At 36.9% G+C, this 24,102-nt stretch overlaps 1 protein-coding gene across 1 annotated transcript in view; it reads left to right on the forward strand.

Moving 5' to 3' along the window:
• LOC149829977 (uncharacterized) overlaps positions 1-11,560 on the forward strand; it is a 34,627-nt gene extending 23,067 nt beyond the window's left edge. The window contains exons 2-3 of the mRNA XM_090016213.1: positions 10,116-10,365; positions 10,963-11,560. Coding sequence (XP_089872339.1) covers positions 10,116-10,365; positions 10,963-11,354 — 642 coding nt within the window. The 3' untranslated portion in view covers positions 11,355-11,560. The remainder of the gene's footprint in view (positions 1-10,115; positions 10,366-10,962) is intronic.
• Positions 11,561-24,102: the final 12,542 nt, after the last annotated feature.

The following is a 24,102-nucleotide window of genomic DNA, read 5'->3' on the forward strand; positions in this document are numbered from 1 at the left end:
TATTGAGAAAGCAAGAACAGTTCAACTGTTACAGTTGTATAAACTGCAGTGAAACAACCGTGACACTTTCATTAACGTGACACCCTTTTCTAAGATCTAGTTATTTAACTAATCCTAGGGATGATGTTTCTATATATATACCTATATATCCATTATTTTTGTAGAATAAGATTTAAGTCTGAGCAGAAAATTGGCCTATTGTTGGCCCATCTTTAAATTCTTGTATAATAGTCTACTACACTTCTAATCTTACTAAAAGTGAATCTAACTTATTGCTTATGACTTGAATAGTAAATTCCAGGACAAACTAATTAAAGTTGAACGATTAAACCTATACAAAGATTCTCACAAAGCACATATGAACAGACACACCACAGGGAGCACTTTGGAGTGGAGATAATAATAGATCGATAAGAGAATCCTGGTATTAATTCTGTGTAAAAAGGTGAATGTGGATATGATGAACATATAAGTGATCACTTTATTGAAGGGGAAAAGTGGGCATGAAAATCAATTATATAATTTCCTTCTTCGATAGGCATGTATCTATGGATTATATATAGAGAGATTCAGATGGCATATGCTAGCTGTTGGAGAGTATAATTTGCTAATGACATAGGATAAAGTTAATTACCCACTTAGTTCTTAATTTCATAAGGGGGTTTACTGTTTTCATACAACTTGCAAAAGATTGGTGTTTGAGTTGGACTCCCACTGCATAAAAGTTAGAAAAAGTTGGAGAGAAAATTCAATAGGACAAAACCAGTGTTATTAAAAGCCTCACCTTGAGGCGCGTACGCCTCACCTTGAGGCGCGCCTCGCTCTGAGGCGTACGCCTCAAGGCGTATGAGGCGTGCGCCTCAGGGCTTTTGCGCCTTATGCCTGCGCCTCAAGGCACAAAGCCCCTCGCCTTGAGGCGAGGCGCGCTTTTTGCGCCTTGAGGCGCGTTTTTAATAACACTGGTAGGTTCAATCACTTCTTTTAGATATGTTTGTATATATATGTGTGTGTGTCGCTTGTATGAGATTTTCAATAAGTGGTTTTTGTTGAGATCTCAGGAGTTAAAAAAATAAAAAAAATGATAAGAAAGATAAGAAAATAATAGGTTTTGTATCGTTTTTCTTGCAAAAGTATAAAATAAAAATCTTTTTCCAAAATATCATGATAAAACCATGATGTTTTCTTTTTTGGCGATGTTTTGAAAATATTGCAATATTTTCCAATATTATTGGCTTAGTTGATTTTGCTGATGTTATCACAATATTTTCAAAATACCGGCAATATCGGCGACAGTGGTGTATATATTCTACCTTTATATAATTATAGATTATTGTAAATCTTGTGTTTCCTTAACCTCTTTTTTTGTTGGTCCTGACTGGGCTGATTAGTCACGCCTAGGCCTTGACTAGGATTTTTAGATGGCTGCTGACCAGCACTTTTTGATTGCATAGTCGACATGTATATATATTGATAAATGGTCTTGGATTAATTTGGGTATAATGGTTTAACAGTTTTATTCCTTTGCTCATGTTACATGCAACTCAAGAGTTTGCTTCAAGGTCTTCTGAGCATTGCTTCGTAAGTTTCCTTGTTGGGAGGAATAATACTCTAGGTTTTCCTTATAGCTTCTGGAAATTAAGTTGGAAGCTCATATTTGAACTTGTTCACTCTTTTTTCTTGTTCCATTTTTATTCTAGGATGCTTTTCCTGTGCTAGCATGGTTTATGGTTGTCCATGGTGCTGATTATCTGTTTCTTTTTTTTTAAATGTGTTTTAAGGCATTTTTTATCATGTTCTCCATTTTCATTATTATAAGCTTGATCTACACTATCTTAAAAATGCTACGTAGTTAGACTTGAAGGGAAATATTCAATAACACTTCTGTTGTGGCTTCTTTTTCGAGATTTATATTTGATTTGATTCCAACCTTCAGGAAGTTTTTTTTCCTTGTTTATATTGGTGTTTTATGGCAAAATCCTGGTTTCTTCTTTATTTATGTGTGCATGGTGGGTGGATTTGCTGGTTTTCTGGAAATGTTAATCTCGTTTTTCCCTTTCTCGCAATCATTTTATGACTAGGTTGTAAATCTAAGTTGCTTCCTTGTGTGCATGGTGGGTGGATTTTCTGGTTTTCTGGAAATGTTAATCTCGTTCTTCCCTTTATCGCAATCATTTTATGACTAGGTTGTAAATCTAAGTTGCTTCCTTGTGTGCATTCTTGTGTGGTCCTGTAAAATTGTCTATGAAAAGACAATACACATACGAGCACAAAGAATATGAAAAAGGATGTGCACGAAGGCACTCTCACAATACTTGAACAAATACGCAAAAGCGTAAAAATAATAAACATGCACAATGGCATGTATTTTATAGAAGGAACCGAATGCTTGAGACTCTCAAGCTTAACAATATACAAGGGGGAACACCCCTATTTATACAAGAAGTGGGAGGTGCTTGGGGGCTCCCCAAATGAGTCGTTGGGGAGCTCCCAACGGTCACAATTGTGACCGTTGGGGGCTCCCCAACGACTCTATTGGGGAGACCCCCAAGGCACCTTTTTGAAAAAGCAAAAAGGAAAAAATAAAAATAAAAGAAATTAAAAAATAAAGAAAAAGTTACAACATATTCCAAATGGAATATGCGCAAAAGTGTAAAAGGACTAAAATACCCTTTTCGGGTAAAAAGGGGAAAAATGTGTAAATATATATACTTATATATAGATATACGTATACATATAACATATGTATACATATCTCTAGGTATATAAGTATATATATTTATACTTACAATAATGTTTTTGAGTATACATTTTAACACCCCCCCTCAAACTTACGGTGTGATAACCGCAAGTTTGTTAAGAAGGAAATGAAATCTAGGCGAACAAAGTGCTTTTGTGAAGAAGTCCGCAAGTTGATACTCAGATGTCACGTATGGCAGATCAATGACCTTCTTCAAGTATTCTTCCCTGACATAATGGCAGTCCATCTCTATATGCTTTGTTCGCTCGTGAAATGTGTGGTTCTTGGCAATGTAGATTGCACTTTTATTGTCACAGCAAAGCTTGGTTGGTTCTTTGACAACTACTCCCATATCTTCCAAGATGCTTCTAATCCATACTATTTCCATGGTAGTAGATGCCATGGCTCTATATTCGGCTTCAGTGGATGACAATGAGACCTTTTGTTGTTTTTTGCATCGCCACGAGATCAAGGACTCACCTAAGAAAACACAGAAACCAGCGGTGGAGTGACGGTTACTAGGGTCACCTCCCCAATCTGAGTCAGTATAAGCAAGCAATTTCAATTCAGAGGAAGAGGATAGAAATACTCCCTTATTTACCGTTCCCTTCAAATATCTGATGATGCGGAGCACAGCACTCATATGAATGGTTGTAGGAGCATGCTGAAACTGACTGGCGATGTGTATAGCATGTGACAAGTCGGGTCGAGTAATGCTAAGATACATTAAAGACCCTACCAACTGCCTGTAAGGGGTAGGATCAGTTAGAGGCACACCGTCGTCAATCTTCATTTTTGCTCCCACAACTTCAGGAGTTTCGCATACTTTGTCATCAGAAATACCTGACCTATCAATAATCTCGCAGGCAAGTTTAGATTGAGATAGAAAATAACCACGTTGCGAATAGGCAACCTCAATTCCAAGAAAATATGTCAGAAAACCTAAGTCTGACATCTCAAATTTTGAAGTCAAGATGGACTTAATACCCTTGACTCCTTGAACATCATCACCTGTTATTAACATGTCATCAACGTAAAGTAATAGAATTACAATCCCTACATTAGATTTTCTAGTAAACAAAGCAGTGTCAGTATAACATGATGAAAAACCATTTTCCAACATTACACTGGTAAATCTATCATACCAGGCTTTGGGGGCCTGCTTTAAGCCATAGAGAGCCTTACGAAGACGAAGAACTTTATCCTTAGGAATTATCATGCCTGGTGGGGCATCCATATATACTTCTTCGTTAAGATCACCATTTAAAAAAGCATTTTTAACATCCATTTGAAAAATGTTCCAATTTTTAATAGATGCAATAGTAATAAGACACCTAACGGTAACCATCCGAGCTAAGGGGCAAAGGTTTCTTCGTAATCAATTTCATACTCTTGCCCATACCCTTTAGCAACTAACCGAGCTTTATACCTTTCTAAAGAACCATCACTCTTAGTTTTAACTTTAAAGACCCATCGACAGCCTATAGTTTTCTTTCCTATAGGTAGAGTTTGAAAATCCCAAGTTCCTGCCCTTTTAAGAGCGTTAAGTTCACTTTGCATGGCATTTTGCCATTCTATACATTTATTAGCTTCTGCAAAATTTCTTGGTTCGAAATAAGAGTGAATAGCACTAAGACAAGCCCTATATCGGGGTGAAAAAGAATCAAACGATACAAAGCGGGTTGGAGGTCTTCTATTTCTTTCAGATCTTCTATGGTCAAGAGGAGTGGAAAGCTCACTATATTGATCAATAGCACTTCTAAAGGTGTCTTGGTTTCTACGAGAGTAGGTAATAGGCTCACTTGGAACTCTACTTTCTGGATCATTATGTTCACCAATATCTTCATCATTTTCCTCATCATGGTTTAATGATACATCATCATCACTGGATATGTCATCATTACTAGATAACAAGTCAAATAAGGAGTAATCAAAATTTTTTTGTTGAGAAACATTTTTTTCAAAACCACTCTCATTTTCTAAAAAAGTTACATTTCTAGAGACATATAGCTTATCTTCTCGAAGATCGTAACAACGAAACCCTTTTTGAGTTTCGGAATAACCAAGAAAAGCACAAGGGATAGCCTTGGGTGAAAGCTTGTCATTCTTATCCGTAAGTATGAAACACTTACATCCGAAGACCCTTAACCTATTATAATCAGGTTCAAGCTTATGTAGAATCTGAAAAGGAGATATTTTGCATAATAACCTAGATGGTAGACGATTTATTAAATAAACAGAAGCAAGGGCTGCTTCGGCCCAAAAGTTTTTAGGAATATTTTGAGATATAAGAAGAGTCCTAGTGGTCTCAATAATGTGCCTATGTTTCCTTTCAACCAACCCATTCTGTTGAGGTGTTTTAGGACAAGACCTTTGGTGAATAATACCGTGATCCTCAAGGTATACCTTAAAGTGATTGGAGAGATATTCTCCCCCAGAGTCACTTCTAAAAATCTTTATGTTGCTATTGAATTGATTCTTAATCATTGAGTGAAAATTTTTAAAACATGAAAACACTTCATGTTTAAACTTAAGAAAATATATCCACGAGTAACGAGAAAAGTCATCCACAAATATTACATAATAAGAAAAACCTCCTTTTGAAACCACAGGTGCGGGTCCCCAAACATCTGAGTGAACAATTTCGAAAGTTTTGGAAGAGAACATAGTTTTTTGCTCAAAAGGTAAGCTGCACATTTTTCCGAGAATGCAGTCTTTACAAGAAAAAAAGCTTTTACATAGGTCTTTTGCAAAATGTAAATATGATAACTTGGTGATATTAGGATGACCAAGTCTTTTGTGCCATACATTTATATCTTTATGTCGGGCAACATTACACAAAACTTTTGGAACTTGAAGAGATTCCATATAGTATAGATCTCCTCTTCTAAAGCCTTCCCCAATCAACTTCCCGGACTGGCGATCCTGTATTAAGCATTTGTCACAAGAGAATTTAATATCACAACCATGGTCCGTGAGTTGAGAAACAGAGAGGAGGTTTAAGTTAAGTTTATGTATAAATCTGATTTTTGGAATAGAAAACTCTTGAGTTTCAAAATTACCTATTCCTTTAATTTCAAGAGAGGTTCCATCAGCAGTGGAGACATAAGATGGGGAACGATTTTTCAAATAATCGGAAAGTGACAAAAAGTTTGGGGACATATGAAAAGATGCACCAGAGTCCAAAAGCCAAGAGATTTTACCTGGAGGAGAAGACGTGGATACGGCCGCACCGGAGGTAGATCCCTTGAGGAGAGGTTGAAGGGCTTCCACTATTTGATTTATAGAAAGGGTCCCACTTGAAGATGCCTCATCCTTCTGTGGTACCCCAGTAGTAGCCATAGCAAGAAGTCTCTTCCATTTAGGACATACGGGTTTGATGTGTCCCGGTTCTTTACAAAAATGACAAATAGTTTTGCTATAGTCCCTTCTTCCTCTTTGACCACCATTTTCACCTTGATTTTGGAATTTAAAATGAGGGGGACGATAGGTTTTTACATTGTTTCCGGGTCTTGATACGGCATTGACCTCACTATGTTCTTCAATATTACAAGGGACCGCAAGAATATTTGGTCCTTGTTTACATAAATTCATACGAGTCTCTTCACCACTTAACTTGGTGAGAACATCTTCAAGAGAAGGGGGAGTGAAAGAGGAGAGAAGAGATGACCTTATTTGCTCAAATTCGGGCCTTAGCCCATTTAAGAAGTTGAAAAACCGATCTTCTTCAAGTTGCTTATGACGGAGCTCAATTGCCTCTCCACTCCATTTAGGTTCAAGCATTGCAAGCTCATCCCAAATAGAGGAAAGATCGGCAAAGTATTCCCTAATCGTCATTTCACCTTGGGAGAGAGAGATAGTCTTCTTTTGAAGGTAATACTTGTGAGAGAGATCCCTTGAGGTGTACATTTTTTCAAGATAATGCCAAGCTTCCGATGCCTTTTTGAATTTAATAATGTTGGCATTAATCTTGGTTTCTACGGATGAGAAAAACCAAGAGAGAATCTTGAAATTCTTCATTTCCCATTCATCGTGTTTCTTGGAGTATTCTTCAAGAGCTTTGGTTCTTTCTTCTCCTCAAGAATCTTGATTTCGCCTTCTTTAACTATGGTAATCTTGGGTTCCGGTTCCGGAATAGTGCCAAGAACATATCCCCATAGGCCTTTTCCTTTTATATGAGCCTCCATATTTCCGGCCCAAACATGATAGTTGGACCCATTTAATTTGAAACCAAGAGCAAAATGGGACTCTTTTTCACCCATTAGAGAGAAGAGATAGAGAAAAAAGCGTACCAACACAATATTTCCAACACCAAATTTGCACAAGATCCTTCTAAAATATTTGAGAAGAAAGATCCACCACTTCAATCTCCAAGAATCGGAAGGCACGTTTTTCGAGGCACTCGAAAAAAGGAGAATCCCACGATCTTCAATAATCAACCTTGCTCTGATACCATGTAAAATTGTCTATGAAAAGACAATACACATACGAGCACAAAGAATATGAAAAAGGATGTGCACGAAGGCACTCTCACAATACTTGAACAAATACGCAAAAGCGTAAAAATAATAAACATGCACAATGGCATGTATTTTATAGAAGGAACCGAATGCTTGAGACTCTCAAGCTTAACAATATACAAGGGGGAACACCCCTATTTATACAAGAAGTGGGAGGTGCTTGGGGGCTCCCCAAAGGAGTCGTTGGGGAGCTCCCAACGGTCACAATTGTGACCGTTGGGGGCTCCCCAACGACTCTATTGGGGAGACCCCCAAGGCACCTTTTTGAAAAAGCAAAAAGCAAAAAGCAAAAAGCAAAAAATAAAAATAAAAGAAATTAAAAAATAAAGAAAAAGTTACAACATATTCCAAATGGAATATGCGCAAAAGTGTAAAAGGACTAAAATACCCTTTTCGGGTAAAAAGGGGAAAAATGTGTAAATATATATACTTATATATAGAGATACGTATACATATAACATATGTATACGTATCTCTAGGTATATAAGTATATATATTTATACTTACAATAATGTTTTTGAGTATACATTTTAACAGGTCCCTCATGGGACAAAACATGCATCTTAATGTTTTTAGGTTTCTTTATTAAACAACATATTTGCAGATTTTTAAGGTTTGAGATTCTTGCTATAACTGCCTCAGTTGCTTCCTTATTCGTACTTTATTTTCTAATCGGAGAAAGAAGAAAAAGTTCTGTTATCAACTCTTAAGTTTTTATTGGACTCTTTGTTTGCGGTTGTATAGAGGTGCCTAGATTGTAGAGAAATTAAGAGAACCTGAGATAAAGTTGTTTGCCGCCTCTAGATTTTATGTTATAATCTTGTGGAGGCTTCTTCCAGCCAGGAAGTGTTGCCTCTTCTCTCTTGTTATTACACCTAAATCCTTTTTAGATGCTTGATGGGCCCCGAGAGAAATTGTGTACTGTTTAAGAATGGTTTCTAACATGATGGCATGTATGACTAGAAGGGGATTTGAGTAGTTTTGAATTTTTGATGGGATGCTTTCGTATTCCCTACAAGCTCTTTGTGTGAACTTTCTAGAATGAAATTTGGCTGTATGCTTCCCTGAATAACCAAGTATATACATCTAACAGGTTGGTTCTTGTGAGTTTGGTCACAGATGACATGCTGATAGTTTGTACCTTCTCTTTGGCCTGAATGTGCATTCCTAGGTAATTGTTGTTGCCTTTCTTATCCATATGGGTTTCCTTTTGCTATTTTCATGGCATTGTGAAATGTGAAAGGTAAACTATTGAAAGAGGGAAACAGGATTAGTAGTTTGACGATTTGGTTGAAATGAGTGGTGCTCTGATTGGTTTGTTTTAACAGGTCTGGGTTTGGTTCATGGTCAGTTCAAATATTTTGGTCAATTATTATCACTGGATTGCGTTTATTTCTACGGTTGCACCTTTTGCCAAAGATTTGTTTTTGTTGTCTTTTTTAATAATATTTGTGATACTAGCTGAATGAGTGCATATTTTCACTGCAAAGGTGTCAAGTAAAAAAAAAAGCCTACTTTTGAGGATTTTTGTGTGTAATTTTTAGGGCTAAGGGGCATTGGGCTCTGGGTACTGTGAGCTTCCTGGTTATTGGCCTCTCATGGGCCATACTTGGCCCAACTTTCATGCTCGATATTGATTAGATAGGGCTGTCCCTGCTGATTGTTTATCATGCATGACTTCTGCCTTAGTACAGACATTTTTTAATTGTCATTGCGGTGATGGAGCCTCATCTATAATGCATATAAATAGGTGGGTTATTATGCATGAGCCTGATTGAACCGGGCCTTGGCCTTGGCTAATAAATTAGTAGTCCAAGGCCTAGGTGTGAATTTCTCTAAAGTGTAACCCTATTATTTCTTCCTTTTTATTGAAACTTGGGAAGGAAAACTTTATCAATAAAAATAAGAAAATAAAAGAGGGGGGGGGGGAGGTCAAGCAACAGGATGTCATGCCTGATGAATAAAGAGCAGATCATAGTGTCTGACCAGTTTGGCTTTGTAATTCTCGTGTTTGTGGAGAGAGATCTTACAGTTGATAAGTTTCTTCTGGGACATGGAATATTTGTTTGGTCACTGGTCAGTGCCGTACAGAAGAGTATTTGGTAGTATTAGTGGATTCTGAAGCATATGTCTGAGATGAGCAGTGGCAAGAGTGGGGAAGGGGGAGGGTAAGCAATAGGATGTCAGCCCTGAGGAATAAAGAGCAGATCATAGTGTCTGACCAGTTTGGCTTTGTAATTCTCTCGTGTTTGTGGAGAGATCTTACAGTTGATAAGTTTCTTCTGGGACATGGAATATTTGTTTGGTCACTGGTCAGTGACGTACAGAAGAGTATTTGGTAGTATTAGTGCATTCTGGAACATGTCTGAGATATGAGCAGTGGCAAGAGTGCTGCAGCGTGTAACAAATTGTTATGACAATTAGAACATCTGTCATCTGTGATGGTGTGAATGCACATGTTTAGCTTGTTGATTTGAACCATATGCTCAATAGGTGAACAGTTTATATCTAAATGTGTATTTATAACAAAGAGTTGTTGAATCTTTGGAAGTTATGCTTCTTTCTTTTGTTTTTGGCTCCTGGCTCCTGGCTCCTGGGTGAAAGCTAAGTTCATTTTTCTATTTATGTTTGTGTGTTGAGATTCCTCTTTCTTTTTTTAGTATGGTTTTGAGAAGAATTTGCATGAGGCAACTGGCTTGGTAAGAAAGTTGAGACTAAGGTGATGTAACAGTGGAATCCACAATACTCTTGAATTATTTCCATTTGACAACTGGCCTGCCTCACCTTTTCTTTCTTGGTAAGAATCAAAGTTTTTGTATGTTTCTTAATTATGCTAATTTTTTTCTTGGTCTCTACAGGAAAGTGAAACTGAAGATGATATGCTGGAGGAAGGTGATGATGTTGATGATGATGAGCAGGAGCATGAACCTGATGTGCTTGCACGAGCTGAACCAGTAGTGAATAAACCAGTTCAAACTTCTGTGGCACCAAAAGAGACTGAAAGGCAGCTCTCAAAGAAAGAGCTGAAGAAGAAGGAGCTAGCAGAACTTGATGCTGTTCTGGCTGAGCTGGGTCTGAACAAGTCGACTGAGCCAGATGAATCTGAAGGTAATAACAAAATTTTGACATTCACATTGTTTGCCTGCCTAACTTGATCTTGGATTGCAAGTGGCAACTTGATGCTAACTCAAGTGGGCTTGAATAAGTTCTAGTCCTTCATGGGACACCTGACTGCGCATCTCATAGTTGGTTTCACTTGTGCTTGGTTCTTTTCAATCTCTGGCTTCCATTGTTTGGATATCATGCCTTGTAGCGGCTTATAGTTTGGATGGGCCAAGCTTGATGGAGTTGCCCAGTCTAGCATGAACAATTTTCATGCTTCTTGTTTTACCTATAGTCAAAGCATTTGCAAATAGCTTCGTTGATCTGCAGTTTGGGTTTGTAAGATTTGTGTGCTGTCTTTCTAATAGGCTTTCTCAGACAATAAAAAATTCAAGTTTCTTAAGCGTGCAGAGATCTTATCTATGTTCGAACAACTTGTCCAATTTTGTATCGGGTTTCTTTACTGGTCTCTCCATTCAAAGTTTTTTGTTCGTGTCATATTTTAATGGTTTTATAGTTTGCATGTGCATGCGTGGATATTGTTTTAGTATTCTGTGCCTTGAACCCACATGTCCAGTGATTTTTCATGACTTGCTGCTGTAGGTGGCGAAGAGAAAAAACCTGATGAACTGAATGGAACTGCAGAAAGGAAAGAGAGCGGTGCTACAGCTGGAGAGAGTAAAAATGCCAAAAAGAAGAAGGCAAAGAAAGACAAGTCATCTAAGGAAGCAAAAGATCCACAAGACCAGCCAAACGGCGCTGATGCTCATGGCCCAGAGGAAGCTGCGGAGGCTGAACAAGCCGAGGAAGACACTTCTCAGGTTGACTTAAAAGAGAAGCTGAAGAAAATAGCTTCTATGAAGAAGAAGAAATCGGGGAAAGAGTTGGATGCTGCTGCAAAAGCGGCGTCCATCGAGGCTGCTGCCCGTAGTGCAAAGGTTGCTGCTGCAAAGAAAAAGGAGAAGGCTCACTACAATCAACAGCCTGTGCGGTAAATTCCTTTATTGCACAGGCTGGGATTTCTTAGTTCATTTGTTCCATCGAAAATAAAACAGCAGGCTGTGGTTCCGTAACGATGACCTTTTTATTTTTCATTTTCTTTGAAAAGCTTCATTTTGGCGTCTCAGTGATGTATTCCTTAGTTCATTTGAACCCTGATTGTTCTGTGACTGTCTAAATAGCTCCGTCTTTCTTTTGTGTACATAATCTTCTACTTCTATGGTTGTCGAGCCATGATTATGTCCAAACATGAAGTCATCATCTCTGCACCAAGTTGATTTTCGGTCTGCTCGACCCAAGGTATGCACAGCAAAGATCTTTACCTCATAGTTGCCAGGAAGTGAAATGGATACTACGGGAACCGATGCATGAAGCACAAACAGGGAAGTGAGTGTTAACAAGTAGCGTGAAGCCGGAAGTGCGACTCATTTTGGAAGCCATTGTGAAAGTGAAAAATGGAAGCAATAGCAAAAAGAGGGGGAAGGTGTGTTGGAAACAAAAAAAAAAAATATAAATACTAACATGAAGATCATAAAAAACAAGAGAAGCAAAGGGAAAGCGATTGGTAAACGAAAGGAATTCCGTAAGCATGTTTCTTGGGAAGCGTGCTCCCCCCCTCCCTCTAGGAAGCATTTTCAATAACTGTTGTTTACCCTACCTTGATCCCATCCCGTTAGGGCCTGTTTCCATTTCAATGGAGGGACCCTTTTTCCATGTAGGTCCCATTGTGGAATGCATTGCTCCCGACAAATCGGAGGACTTGTGTTCAAATTTGTTGGGGCAACAGAGTCGCACTCTTAGGGGCGTAACTTTGTTGTCCTGGACTCTGTTGCTTCCATTGATTTTTAAAGGCCCCAAGGGCACTTATCTGCCTGATTCCATGGAATTAAAGTTTTGTCTCGTTGCATGGCATCTATTTCTTTTTTCAGGAAGGACAAAACGTTTCCACCTCGGTAGTAGTTCCATCGTTCCAATTGGAAACACAAGCCTTTTGGTCTAATCTAACGTGGTCTAAGATAGCTTGATTAGTTGAGAAACCAAAACTTCAAAGAAGGCAAATCTACAAGGATTTTAGTTCCTTTCATCTGCTTTCTGCAAGAAGTACAAATGTCATGTTTGTTTTATATAAAGGAAAGTAGCATGGATCTGCTTTCTAGGGTTTGCAACTGCACCATAGAAAAGTTGGACTCAAAGTTAGATCTTTAGATATCCAAATCCAACTCATATAGACATGTATAGGTTACTAGTGACAAGTATGGACACAAATAACTAGGATATGGATCTTTTCAAATATAATCTCATGAAAGATCCAAATTTCAAATACGATCTGGTTTTGGCTCCAGATCCAACTTAAACCTCACAGTGTAGTTATGGATTTATTTAAGACTTGCAAACCGAAGTTGTGTTTGAGCTGATTTATGTTTGTTTGTCCTTTAGTTAATATTCGATGTTTTTGTGTTGTTGTAATGGGGCTATGGTTTACTATACACAACCATTGAATATGAGTTAGGGAGCTATTGTGGTAGTTGATTTTCAGAGAAGTTGTTTTAGGTAGTTATGTTAATTAAACGTATGAAGTGTATATAGCTGATCACATGCTATTTTCATTAAATGAATGATATATTGTGTGATTGGTGTAGGCAATTAATGATAGACTCTAAAATGATTAGAGTACACTATCGTAACACTGATCACCCTACTTGAAGATCTATAATCGTCTCCAAAAACATTAGCTATAAGAAATTTATGGCTTTAATGTCTCTTAAAACTGGATATATGAAAGAGTCAATGATCTTTTGATACAAATTTTCTTCGAACTTAGATAGCCAACATATATGGATGGATGTGTTGAACGATGATCATGTGAAATCGATGTTATTTTGTGGTGACGTTTACTTAGTTGCTCGCAAAGCTAAAAAATAAGTGGATAATGTGCATCTACTTGAGGCACCATATATTGAGCTCAACCCATTGACGATCATCCAACTATCCTAAATAGTGAATGATATTGACGTCCCAAACATTCAACTCAGGCACACGAAGGACATGCAGTTGCTCGAACCGATTAGAGATATAATATTCGACGTGCCAACAATAAAAAAATGAACAATTGATGTTGTACATGACCAAATGATCACTGTAGAGGATGTGAAACCACGTGGGCAAACCAGTGCTAGTGATATTCATCTCAGTAATTTGAATGACATCGATATTCTCTGAGTAGATGATAAAGCTAGGTACACGTTGTTGGACTTTGTAATTTATGCAGTAATTTGAATGGACTTCGTAAAACTCAAAATATGTGTCAGTGAAGTTTTTGTAGTTAATCTTAAATGTTAGAAATACAAAAATATTGAAATAAGTAATGGAGAATGATCATGGCAAAAATGATGTGTTTTCCTAATAGCCCTAGAATTTGCCAAAATATGTCTGATGACAAAAATCAGAAATAGCCAACATCGTTAGGACCATTTTACCCTTCGCATGTGCAAAAGTCACAGAGTCTGCAGGATACATCGCTATACTCATCGAGTATCCCAAATTCCCACTTAAAAGAAGGTTCACATATTTTTTTGTGGACATTGCAAAGTTCACATAATAATAATTGCAAACATCCTTCTAAGCCCAAACATCGAAACTTTGCAAATACCTAACTAAGTTCTCATATATATCATCATAATATGTAAAGTTGTCCCAAATATATAAAGTTCCTCAAGATAGGCGAAGTTCCAACCAAATTTGCAAAGTTTCTCCCAAAAATGCAAATTTCCTCCCAAATACATAAATTTTCTCTTAAGAGATCCACAAATACATATCGATCTCTGCGAATTTTTGGCATGCGAACCTGTGTAACATCACATGCTTTGTTGAATCATATATAAAGTCATTTTTGTTCATTTTGTTTTTATTTTTTTGTTTGTTTCTGGAAAGAACTATAACCCTTTTCACACTAAAACTCTAATCATTTTTCCTCTCCCCTTGCGGCAAGTCTCATGAAATTTGTTGTTGCATTTCAATAAGGTTGCGATATCATCCTTCTCATCGACTTCCCACATTAGGTCTAAAGCTGAGTTATATACTAATTTTAGACACACACACACACACACACACACACACACACACACATATATATATATATATATATATATATATTGTTATATTTCATTCTGAACTTTTTTCCTTTTTCTTTTTTGTAGATATGAGCATTTAATAGCCCCATGTGTATTTGTGTTTGATTGTTACTGTGGATGTTATGTTTTCATGTGTTTTATTTAATATTTATCACCAGATTTTATCGTTTAGGGTTTTTTTTAGCTCAAGCAACCACGAGACAACAATACAATTATTTTTTCAAAAAAATTGAGAGCAAGATAAAGCCGCATACAATTATATTGTCACTAACATGAAACCAAAACATTGGGCTAACAATCACTTTTCAATGAAAAGATATGAGTGCTTAGCGTCTAATATAGTAGAGTACTTTAATTCATGGATTCTCATCATACGTGACAAGCCCCTAATTTCTCTTATTAAAAGGTTCATGCTAATGAAACTTTTTGAGAGAAAAAAAAACTGGACGACATGTGTCAATCGTTGTGTTGTCAAAGGTAAAATAAAAACTAGAGGAACTGAAGAGAACAACACAACAACTACGTGTGCAAGTAGTGCATTGCTATCAACGTCGGTACGAAGCCCATGACCGATCTCATGGTTACATTTTTTATCATAACAAGCAAAAATGTTCTTGTGAAGATGTAGACACACAAATTTTGACTTGAGTCATTTCATGTCAAAATCTAGTATTTTTGACTTGTTATAAGGTTATGCTAACTTCAACTCCATTTTAGGCTTCTAAAACAACATCCTCAAGGTTTTTATCCAAAATATAAATTAAACTAGATGATCTTAACTTTTCAATGAGTTAAAAATCAGGTCAATACGACATCAACGTAGAAAGTTACAACCAAAATAAAGTGACTTGTTTAGTAAAAAAACCTGTTTTTAGGTAGCGCTCACTTTGACTACAATTTTTACCACCAAAACAATCGAATTTGATTTTATACTTCAAATATGAACTAACATTGAGGATGTTAGATTTTCAACTCAATAAAAATCACCTCAAACAGACATCCAGATAGGAAGTTATAGCAAAATAAGTTAGCCTATCAAGCTTGTTTTACTCAATTTCGCTGATGACTGGTCAGGTTATTGTTAGCGTTTTTGCCCAAGAGCACTGATGACAACCTAGCTTATCATTAGAGTCTTCTAAGGTGTCGTTAGAGCGCTTTAGGTTATCGTTAGAGTTCATTTTTGTCCAAAAATTATCGTTAGAGCTCTTTTTTGTCCAAAAATTATCATTGGCGCCACTTGTTGTTATAGCAAGTTGTTGTTAGAGCCACTTGTCGTTAGAGTAAGTTGTTTTCAGCATTTTTTCGACATCAACTTGTCATCAGTCACCTTTTTTTATGCACCTTCGGGATGGGATTTACTTTCTCATCCTTCTAAATTCATATTTGGAAACCTCCCATTCTCAAAATCTACTTTTCCTTGACAAAACACCCATGGCAATAAACTTTGGATGAATCTCAACCATTCATTCAAAATAACCCATTTAGGAGCCGTCCATCTAGATAGATCCTGAATACGCAAAAAATGTATTTGGATCTGCCTAGAAAACTATAAACAAGGAGTCTCATTCTCCTATTTCAGTATCTAAAATTTGCGTATACACTCTGTCAAATTCTCTGCAAGACCTAGCTTAGCTGACCTAGCCTAGTCTAAGACCCCGATCCCAAGTCTCCTATCTTTGGAATATGTGTTAAGCTCATGTTGCTCATTTTTCCATGCTCGTCAACTGTAGAAAGGGCTACCTAAGCCCGATGTGAGATTTGGTTTTCTATTTTCAGTTCGTATTTTGTTTATTCAATGTATTTTTCCTAAATTTTGATAGCCCTAATGTTGCCACCACTGAACTCATCTTTTATATAGGATCACAAACAATGTACGAATCTCCACCGTCGATCGAAGAGTTCTTAGTTAGGCTGATCTCTCTCATCGAAGGAGGAAAGGCTCTTTAGTTTCAAGAATATACCCCACAATTTTCTCAAATTCGGATATGGTTTTCCATACCCATGTCTAGAAACAAATTTTCTTAAGTGGAAAACTCTTGTTTTTGTTTTTTCAAAAATAAATGGGATCCACAGAATGACGATCATGATGAAACGTTCGATCAACTTGAAGATCGAGGTTTGAAAATCAACACTATGAGGTCAGTACTTGTGATTTTTCTTTTGTGTGATTTTGGATCTGGATCCACCAAAGATCCAAATCCTATTATTTTTGTTTATGTCTTGTAAAACACTATCACGGTAATTGGGGCATATCTCACTCATTTTAAATATGTTTTTTACGTTCTTAGAGTCATTTGAAAGTAGACAATCGGGGCTTTCTTTCACATGTTCAGCCCATTTCCAGATTTTGTCACTATAGACTCTAAAAATAGGTGTGAACAGTAAAAAACATTTATTTTTTGACTTTTTTTGACAGTGATATTGTAAGACCTATAAATTTTTACTATATTTTTTGAATAAATTCACAAGACATTTTCATGTGAAAATAGCATATGAACCCGAAATATGAAACAAATAGATTTCAATGAACCAGTTATAATTTGGATATACGTATCCTCACGAATATATGCAAAAAATAGTTAGGGAGTTATAACTTCCTTTCTTAGTAAAATTAGGAGATTTGTACGAGCCAACTTTCTTACTTACGTCAATACGAAGAGAATGGCGTACTCAGAATTTTTCAAAAAAAAAAATCATCGAAATCTCAAAAATTTTGCACAACCCACAAAAATGTTGGCAAACCATACAAAAATATTCCTCAAAAAATATCTTATGGGACCCACAGAATATTCCATGTGGGCCTCACACTAAAGGAACCTCTTGGAATTATTTTTAAAGCCAGAGGCAAAAAGGAAAATGGGACATTCTGAAATTTTCAGGAAAGCGAAAAAAGCTTTGCTTCCTTGGCCTATAAATAGGAGAGGCCCCCCTTCTTGAAAAATCGTGAACTCCTCTCTCTCTCTCTCTTCCTCTTTATTTCTCTAAAACCAACCCTACCTAGCCTAGTCTCTCTGAGCCTGCTTGACCTAGTTTGAGCCTGCCTAACTTAGTCTGAACCTACTTTACTTGGTTTGAGCCCAACTGGGTCTAGTCAAACTTAATCAAGTCAAATCTAATTTTGGGGTTAAACCAGGTTTGATTTACCTAACCTAGACCTAGCCTACTTGAGCTAAGTCTGAACCTACCTGACCCAGTTGACTTTGATCAAACCCACTTTGGTCCAAACCACTTAGGTTTAGCAGCTTGAACTGCTCTTCCTCTTTCTCAATTAGGTCGAACTCATCTGACCTAGTTTGACCTATCAAAGGAAGGGTTGAACCGAGTTTGAAGAAGCTGAAGCCTTTCTTCACTAGTCGGAGAGTAAGTTTGATTCGCCGATTACTCTCTCTCAAGTATTTGCTAATTCTGTGTTATGATATATATCATATACGTTTTAAAAGTAGTATATGATCCTAGTAATTGGTTTACACCCTGAGGAACACTTTGGTATTTACACGTGTCTCCTTGCGACTATCATTGGATATGTTACGATAAAGCCCCTGCTTCATACAATATATATGTATTTGAAATTGCCGTTGCGTCGAATGATGCCAAGGCTCTTACTTTATGTAATTTATATTATGCTTTTAAGATTATCATTGCTTCAAACGATGCCAAGGCTCCTGCTTTCTGTAATTTAAATTATGCTTTTAAGATTGCCATCATGTCGAATGATGTCAAGGCTTTTGCTTTTTGCAATTTACTTTATGCATTTAAGACTATCGTCAGGTTGAACGATGCCAAGGCTCTTATTTTCTGCAAATATATATGTATTTGCTTTCTGCAAGTTATTTAGTTCAATTTTTCCCGTCGAACATTAAATATGCTTTTTATTATGTCACCATACTATAAAGCACATGCTTCTCCTTATATTACATATAGTTGCGCATAAATGAGCATTCAAATGAAGATCAACTCTAAATTGCCAATGAGATTTCATATGCCGCTCTTCGATCAAGATTCTGCTTGATGAAAGAAGCCTCTATTGGAAAAGCTTTGCTTTTGCGCAAAACTGCTTTTTTGTAAAGCCCAAGGTTACAACGAACTTCAATAGATGCAGAGTACGTATAATGGTGTGCATCCATCCCCGAGTTAAGCGTAGCATTCCTTCATCAAAGAGAGGAAGTGCTACCAAAATTTCTGAAAAAGATGCTCACCAAACTTAAAAGAATGCACACTTTCTTCGTTAAAGAGAGGAAGTACTGCCAAAATTTTTGAAAAAGCTCAACAAATCTCAGAAAGAGCATAGAATGTTACTCTGTCATATAGAGGAGGTGCTGCCAAAATTCTGACAAGTACTTTCTACAAAGTAGAAAGGGTTGTCCCGCTTTCTTTGTAAAGCAAAAGAAGTGCTGCTGAAATGTTTGGTAGAATGCTTGCATGAATGGCACAATGATGCCTTGTTGTCAAAACCTCGTCGAAATGACTCATTTCACCTTCGCCAGTAAGGGCACCTTGCTCGTAAGAGCCGGTGCATCAGAGTAGTGGTTGTGCCTTGACTAGGCCAAGTACTCATTGCGGTTATATATGCCGGGTAGTCGATCCGTTGAGATCGTGTCATATGCATGCTCATGGATAATATTATTGCACAACTAGACTGGTAAGGGTCAGAGAGCAAGAGTTTTATGTCCACCCAAAAGAAGTGAGGTGCTCGTAACGGCCGTAGATGTTGAGAGCAAAGTCAAGCATGCATATGAATAAAACTTAAAGGTCTTCGGGACCATACAGTTGGACCGTGCTTCGAAATAATGAATGGGGTCAGGATACATATTTTCTTAGTGCGGGATGCACTAGTTTGCCCGAGTGACATTTGAATATCCAATAAGTAACGATTAGATTGCCGGACCCCTTCAAGACTATTGCTCACCATGACCGATAATGATGGTACAATTGTAAATGATATGTATTTTATTATGTACCAAAGAGTTCAAGGGACCTTCCGTCACTCAAGAGGTTTGAAAGTCGAGGTTATCTTTAAGATCTGAGGATTGAACCCAACTACTGCAGTAGAGGATGCATTCAAACTGGCCTGATAGAGTTATCTTGGTATGAGTTCTACCGCCCTATCATGGACAGGATCAATAGGCCTATGATGTATCTAAATTACATAGAATAATAAACACCCAGAATGTCACATTGATGCCGAAGTTCAAGCTTCTCCCATATACCAGGGGGTGAACGGTTAATATCAAAACAATGCATTAGTTATAGGTTCAGCGATGTATGAATGCATGAATGAATATGCGTTATTTTGACAAGTCCTGCATAACCTTGTGAAAGGTGTCAAGATTGGTATACTATTGGACCGATAGGTCAAAGACCTATGTTGTATCCGCATGACTAAGCTAAGATCCAGGAGCTCACACTTGGATTTGTGGGATACGGATGTGCCAAGTCTTGGAGACTTGAGTTCGATGTTCCAATTGAAGCCCAAAAGTGACTCACTTGCTATATGTCAAGTCTTGGAGACTTGAGCAAAATGTTCAACTCATGGCCCTGAGGAGGCTTTCGTGATATACGCTAAGTCGTGGAGACTTGAGCGTCGTTGTTATGAACTGTGACCCTGAGTGGTCTGTGCATTTTTATGAGTTAATTGAATGCGTGATTGAATGTTTTCTTACGAGACCAGCAATAGTTCTGACCCCATTTAAATAGAGAATATAGGTGTTGAACCTGCGATGCAATATGAAGAGCAAGGCGACATCAAGTTCTAAGGTTTCTCTAAACATTGTTGCACCACTTCTTTTATAAAACCAGTTTTATAGAATATTGTTTTTTTAAGCAGTGAAGTTTGTAATAAACAACTTGTTTTGATAAATGGAACACATTGGTGGTCAATGAGTGCTTGGCCACATACCTGCGAGTTTTGGCTCATGGAGGTTTCTTTTCTTGGCCATGTGATTTAGCCGATGGCGTAGCTATAGATCCTGCAAAAGTTGAGACATTGTTAGATTGACAACAACTGCAGAACATCCATGATATTAGAAGTTTTCTCGGTCTGACCGGTTATTATCCCCAATTTATTGAGAACTTCTATCATATCATCTTGCATATGATGAAGCTTCTGAAGAAATGAATCAAGTTTGAGTGGTCAGATAAGTGCGAGGAGAGCTTCCAAATGCTTAAATAGAAGCTCACATCAACTTCAGTTTTGTCTTTGCTACCAGGCAGTGGAGGTTTTATGGTCTATTCAAACGCTTTAGGCGTGAGTTTGGGGTGCATTTCGATGCAGCATGGTAAGGTTATAGATTATGTATCACATTAGTTGAAGGTTCATGAGTGCAACTATCTAATACACGATCTCAAGTTGGCCATTGTAGTCTTCACGTTGAAGATATGGTGACATTATTTGTATCGCAAGTACTTCAAAGTATTCACGAATCACAAGAACTTAAAGTATTTATTTTTTCAGAAAGAGTTGAATATGCAATAATGTAGATGATTGAAATTCATCAAGGATTATGACTTTTCTTTATCCTACCATCTGGGTAAGGCTTGTAACGCTCCAAAATTTTCAACTTAAAAATATAGAATTTTAACCCTATTTTTTTTAAAATAGCACAGCGAAAATAGTTTGGGTTTTAAAAAGTCAGACAATTTCGGTGGGTTATAGAAATGAGTTCTGCATTTGAAATAGAGATCCACCACATAACCAAAAGAAGTAAATATCATTCCATACATTGTAGATAGTTCAAAAGTTATATATCTTCAAAGGCTTAATAAAATATCTCATTAAAATGCGACACTTGACAACTGGTTCCAAGATTGGGAATGTAGTTAGGGAAGGTTGGATCAGGGCTTTGCCGCGTACTGAGCTCATGCACCACATCATTGTTCGTCACCTATGCCCCATAAAATGGGGTCAAAACTCTTGCGAGCCGGTAAACGAACTTAAGCATTATGCATTATGATATGTAATCAAAAGCATCTATCATGATTTCAGTTATGCAATATTAATACAATTAACATGATCATAATCTCATGTAATGATATGTTCATAATCTTGATAACAACATGAATAGCATGATCATAATAATGAGATATCAATAACAATCATAAGATCATAATCTCAAGAATAAAAATAAGAATAACATTCTCATAATCTTAAATAAATCACAACTAACTATGTTAGTAAGTTAGTAGGGTTAATACTAAGTTTTGATAGGCTTACCCCTTTGGGTACTCAGAGGTATCCATCATGTCAGCTAGAGTATACTACAATGTTTATTATGCAAATAGTATATTTGTCGTAGTACCTGCTGACCGAAAAACAACCCAAGATGAAGCCTCCAAAGGACCAATAGATGATCAGTGCATGGGTACATTCAGATTGCAATCCCTATCATTGCAACAACTAAGGTCTACCATGATGTTCGATGACCTGGACCTCCCTGACTCCAAGTGACAAAGGTCTGAGGATGCCTCACTCCTCATTTTTCAAGTCGATGTGATATGTTAGTTTAAATTTGCATGCGATATTTGTCACTCGAGGTTGTACCATCCACTATCTCTTAGGTGAACCAATTATGAATAGGTGACGTGAGTAGCTCCATCTTCATTATGGGTAATTTAGTAGTCATGCTCTCATGTCATACAAGTTAATAAGGCTTAATAGCCCCATACTCTACGCAGGACAGTATGTCATGACAAAGTCTATGCTTAACCCAAATCACGTGCTTCTCAAACAAGCACCTTGCCAGTGAAGGCATATATCCACGATTTAATATGTAGGTGTTAGTATATGTTGTGAGACTTCCTCTCACGACGTAGGGTTGTAACCCACCCAAGCTCTCATTAGAGCACTAATGCCTTCTGTAGTTAGTTCATACCACACATAAGTTAAGAGATGTTCATCATGCCTTAATGTATCAATTCATAGCATAACAGTTTAGATGCAAATAGATGTATGATTTTCAAGTATTATGCATTTTATTTTATGAGGGCATCATAGCCAATTAGAGGCAATTTATATGAAAGCATGAACATCGAAGTCGCTGGCCTTTATGCAACATATGTTACTTATGCATGTACATGTCATATGCATTTTTTTCCGCCTAACCCTTTCATTCCATAGGCAATTTAGCACACTATCATTCAAGTGTTATTATATGGCACTCGGCCTATGCATTAACATATCAATATCAAGCATAAGTATGTTATTCTATGTCAATGTGTTTTTGTCATATTCATGAGCATATATATGATTCCCGTGAGTGTTCGGCGAATCTCATCAGCATTCTTATCGCATTGTCGCCTAGCTTTAGTCACAAGCTTTATAGAGTATTTGTCATGCCTCTTACATACACATAGACTTGTGGATTCTTTCAAATTGCATTGACTAGAGTCTAAGTATAGATGTGTCTAGCCTCTCTATGGCAACAACCTTATTCATTTATTGGAATCACATAAGTGTTTAATTTTTGAATCATGCTCTTGATTTACTTATGCCTAATCATAGGAATTCTCTTTTCTTTGCAGTTGCGTCACTCTTGGAACACTTCATTTCAAAAGAGTGTGAGCAGCTATTGATGCTAATTCTAAAGTCTTATAAGACTCACATTTTCTCAAAGTAGACCCTTGTATAAGACTTGATATTTTTTCATAAAAAAATGAATTTGTTTTTCTTTCCTTTTTCTTTTCTTGTTTCTGATTTTTTGTTTCTAAGGCAAGGACATATTGGCTGCTGGTCTGTCCAGTCAGCACTGAGCTGATCTGAGACAAACAACATGCTTTGAACCATGGCTGGACCGAATCACTCGGTCTAGCCGGTTTGGCGCATACCAGCCAAGCATAGTTCAGTTGGCTGTGCCGACCTATATTTTCCCAAGTCTAAACCGAATTTGGTTCAGACCTGTGTGGTCTGTTTGGTGCAGATCTGGTCTGGACCATGCTGGTCTGAACTGGGTTTGTCTAGCTATTAATCCCTACACATGTGAGCTTTTTGAGTGATTAAAAAAAATCATCTAATCATTTAGAAAAAACCAAATGTAGTTTTATAATTTCAAAGGTAGAATCTTAAATATGTTTGTGAACCGTACAATGAACATATATTTCATCCCTTGAAACTCTTCATTTTCTAATTTAGTTTTTTATCAAGAAGTTGGGAATTCAAATAGCTAATTTTCCAAGAAATCACTTCTCACTTTGGGTAAATTATATTCATCCAAATTTTTAAATTCATTTTCCATTAAGTGAATCATATTCATCAAATTTTCAAATTCATTTTCCATTGAGTGAATCATATTCATCAAATTTCCAAATTCATTTTCCATTGAGTGTCTCATTCATCAAATTTTTAAATTCATTTTCCATTAAGTGAATCATATTCTAATCACACAGATTATTCAAGCGATCATAAAATCTTCAAGAAGTATTTTCTTTGTTTTTTCTAAAGCATTCTAAATGGTGGATCTTATCACATCTATATTGATCTTCAAGAAAGCAAATTCTCATTTAGTGAAATCCCTCTCATTTATATAGGTAATTTTGAGAAATCAAATACTATCTTAGTAAATTCTATCTCCTTCACACGAATTTCTCAAAGCAATCAAATTCCAATTTATAAATTCATTCA

This window comes from Nuphar pumila, chromosome 8, assembly GCF_984573655.1.
Source record: "Nuphar pumila chromosome 8, dmNupPumi1.hap1.1, whole genome shotgun sequence".
NCBI classification, from domain to species: domain Eukaryota; kingdom Viridiplantae; phylum Streptophyta; class Magnoliopsida; order Nymphaeales; family Nymphaeaceae; genus Nuphar; species Nuphar pumila.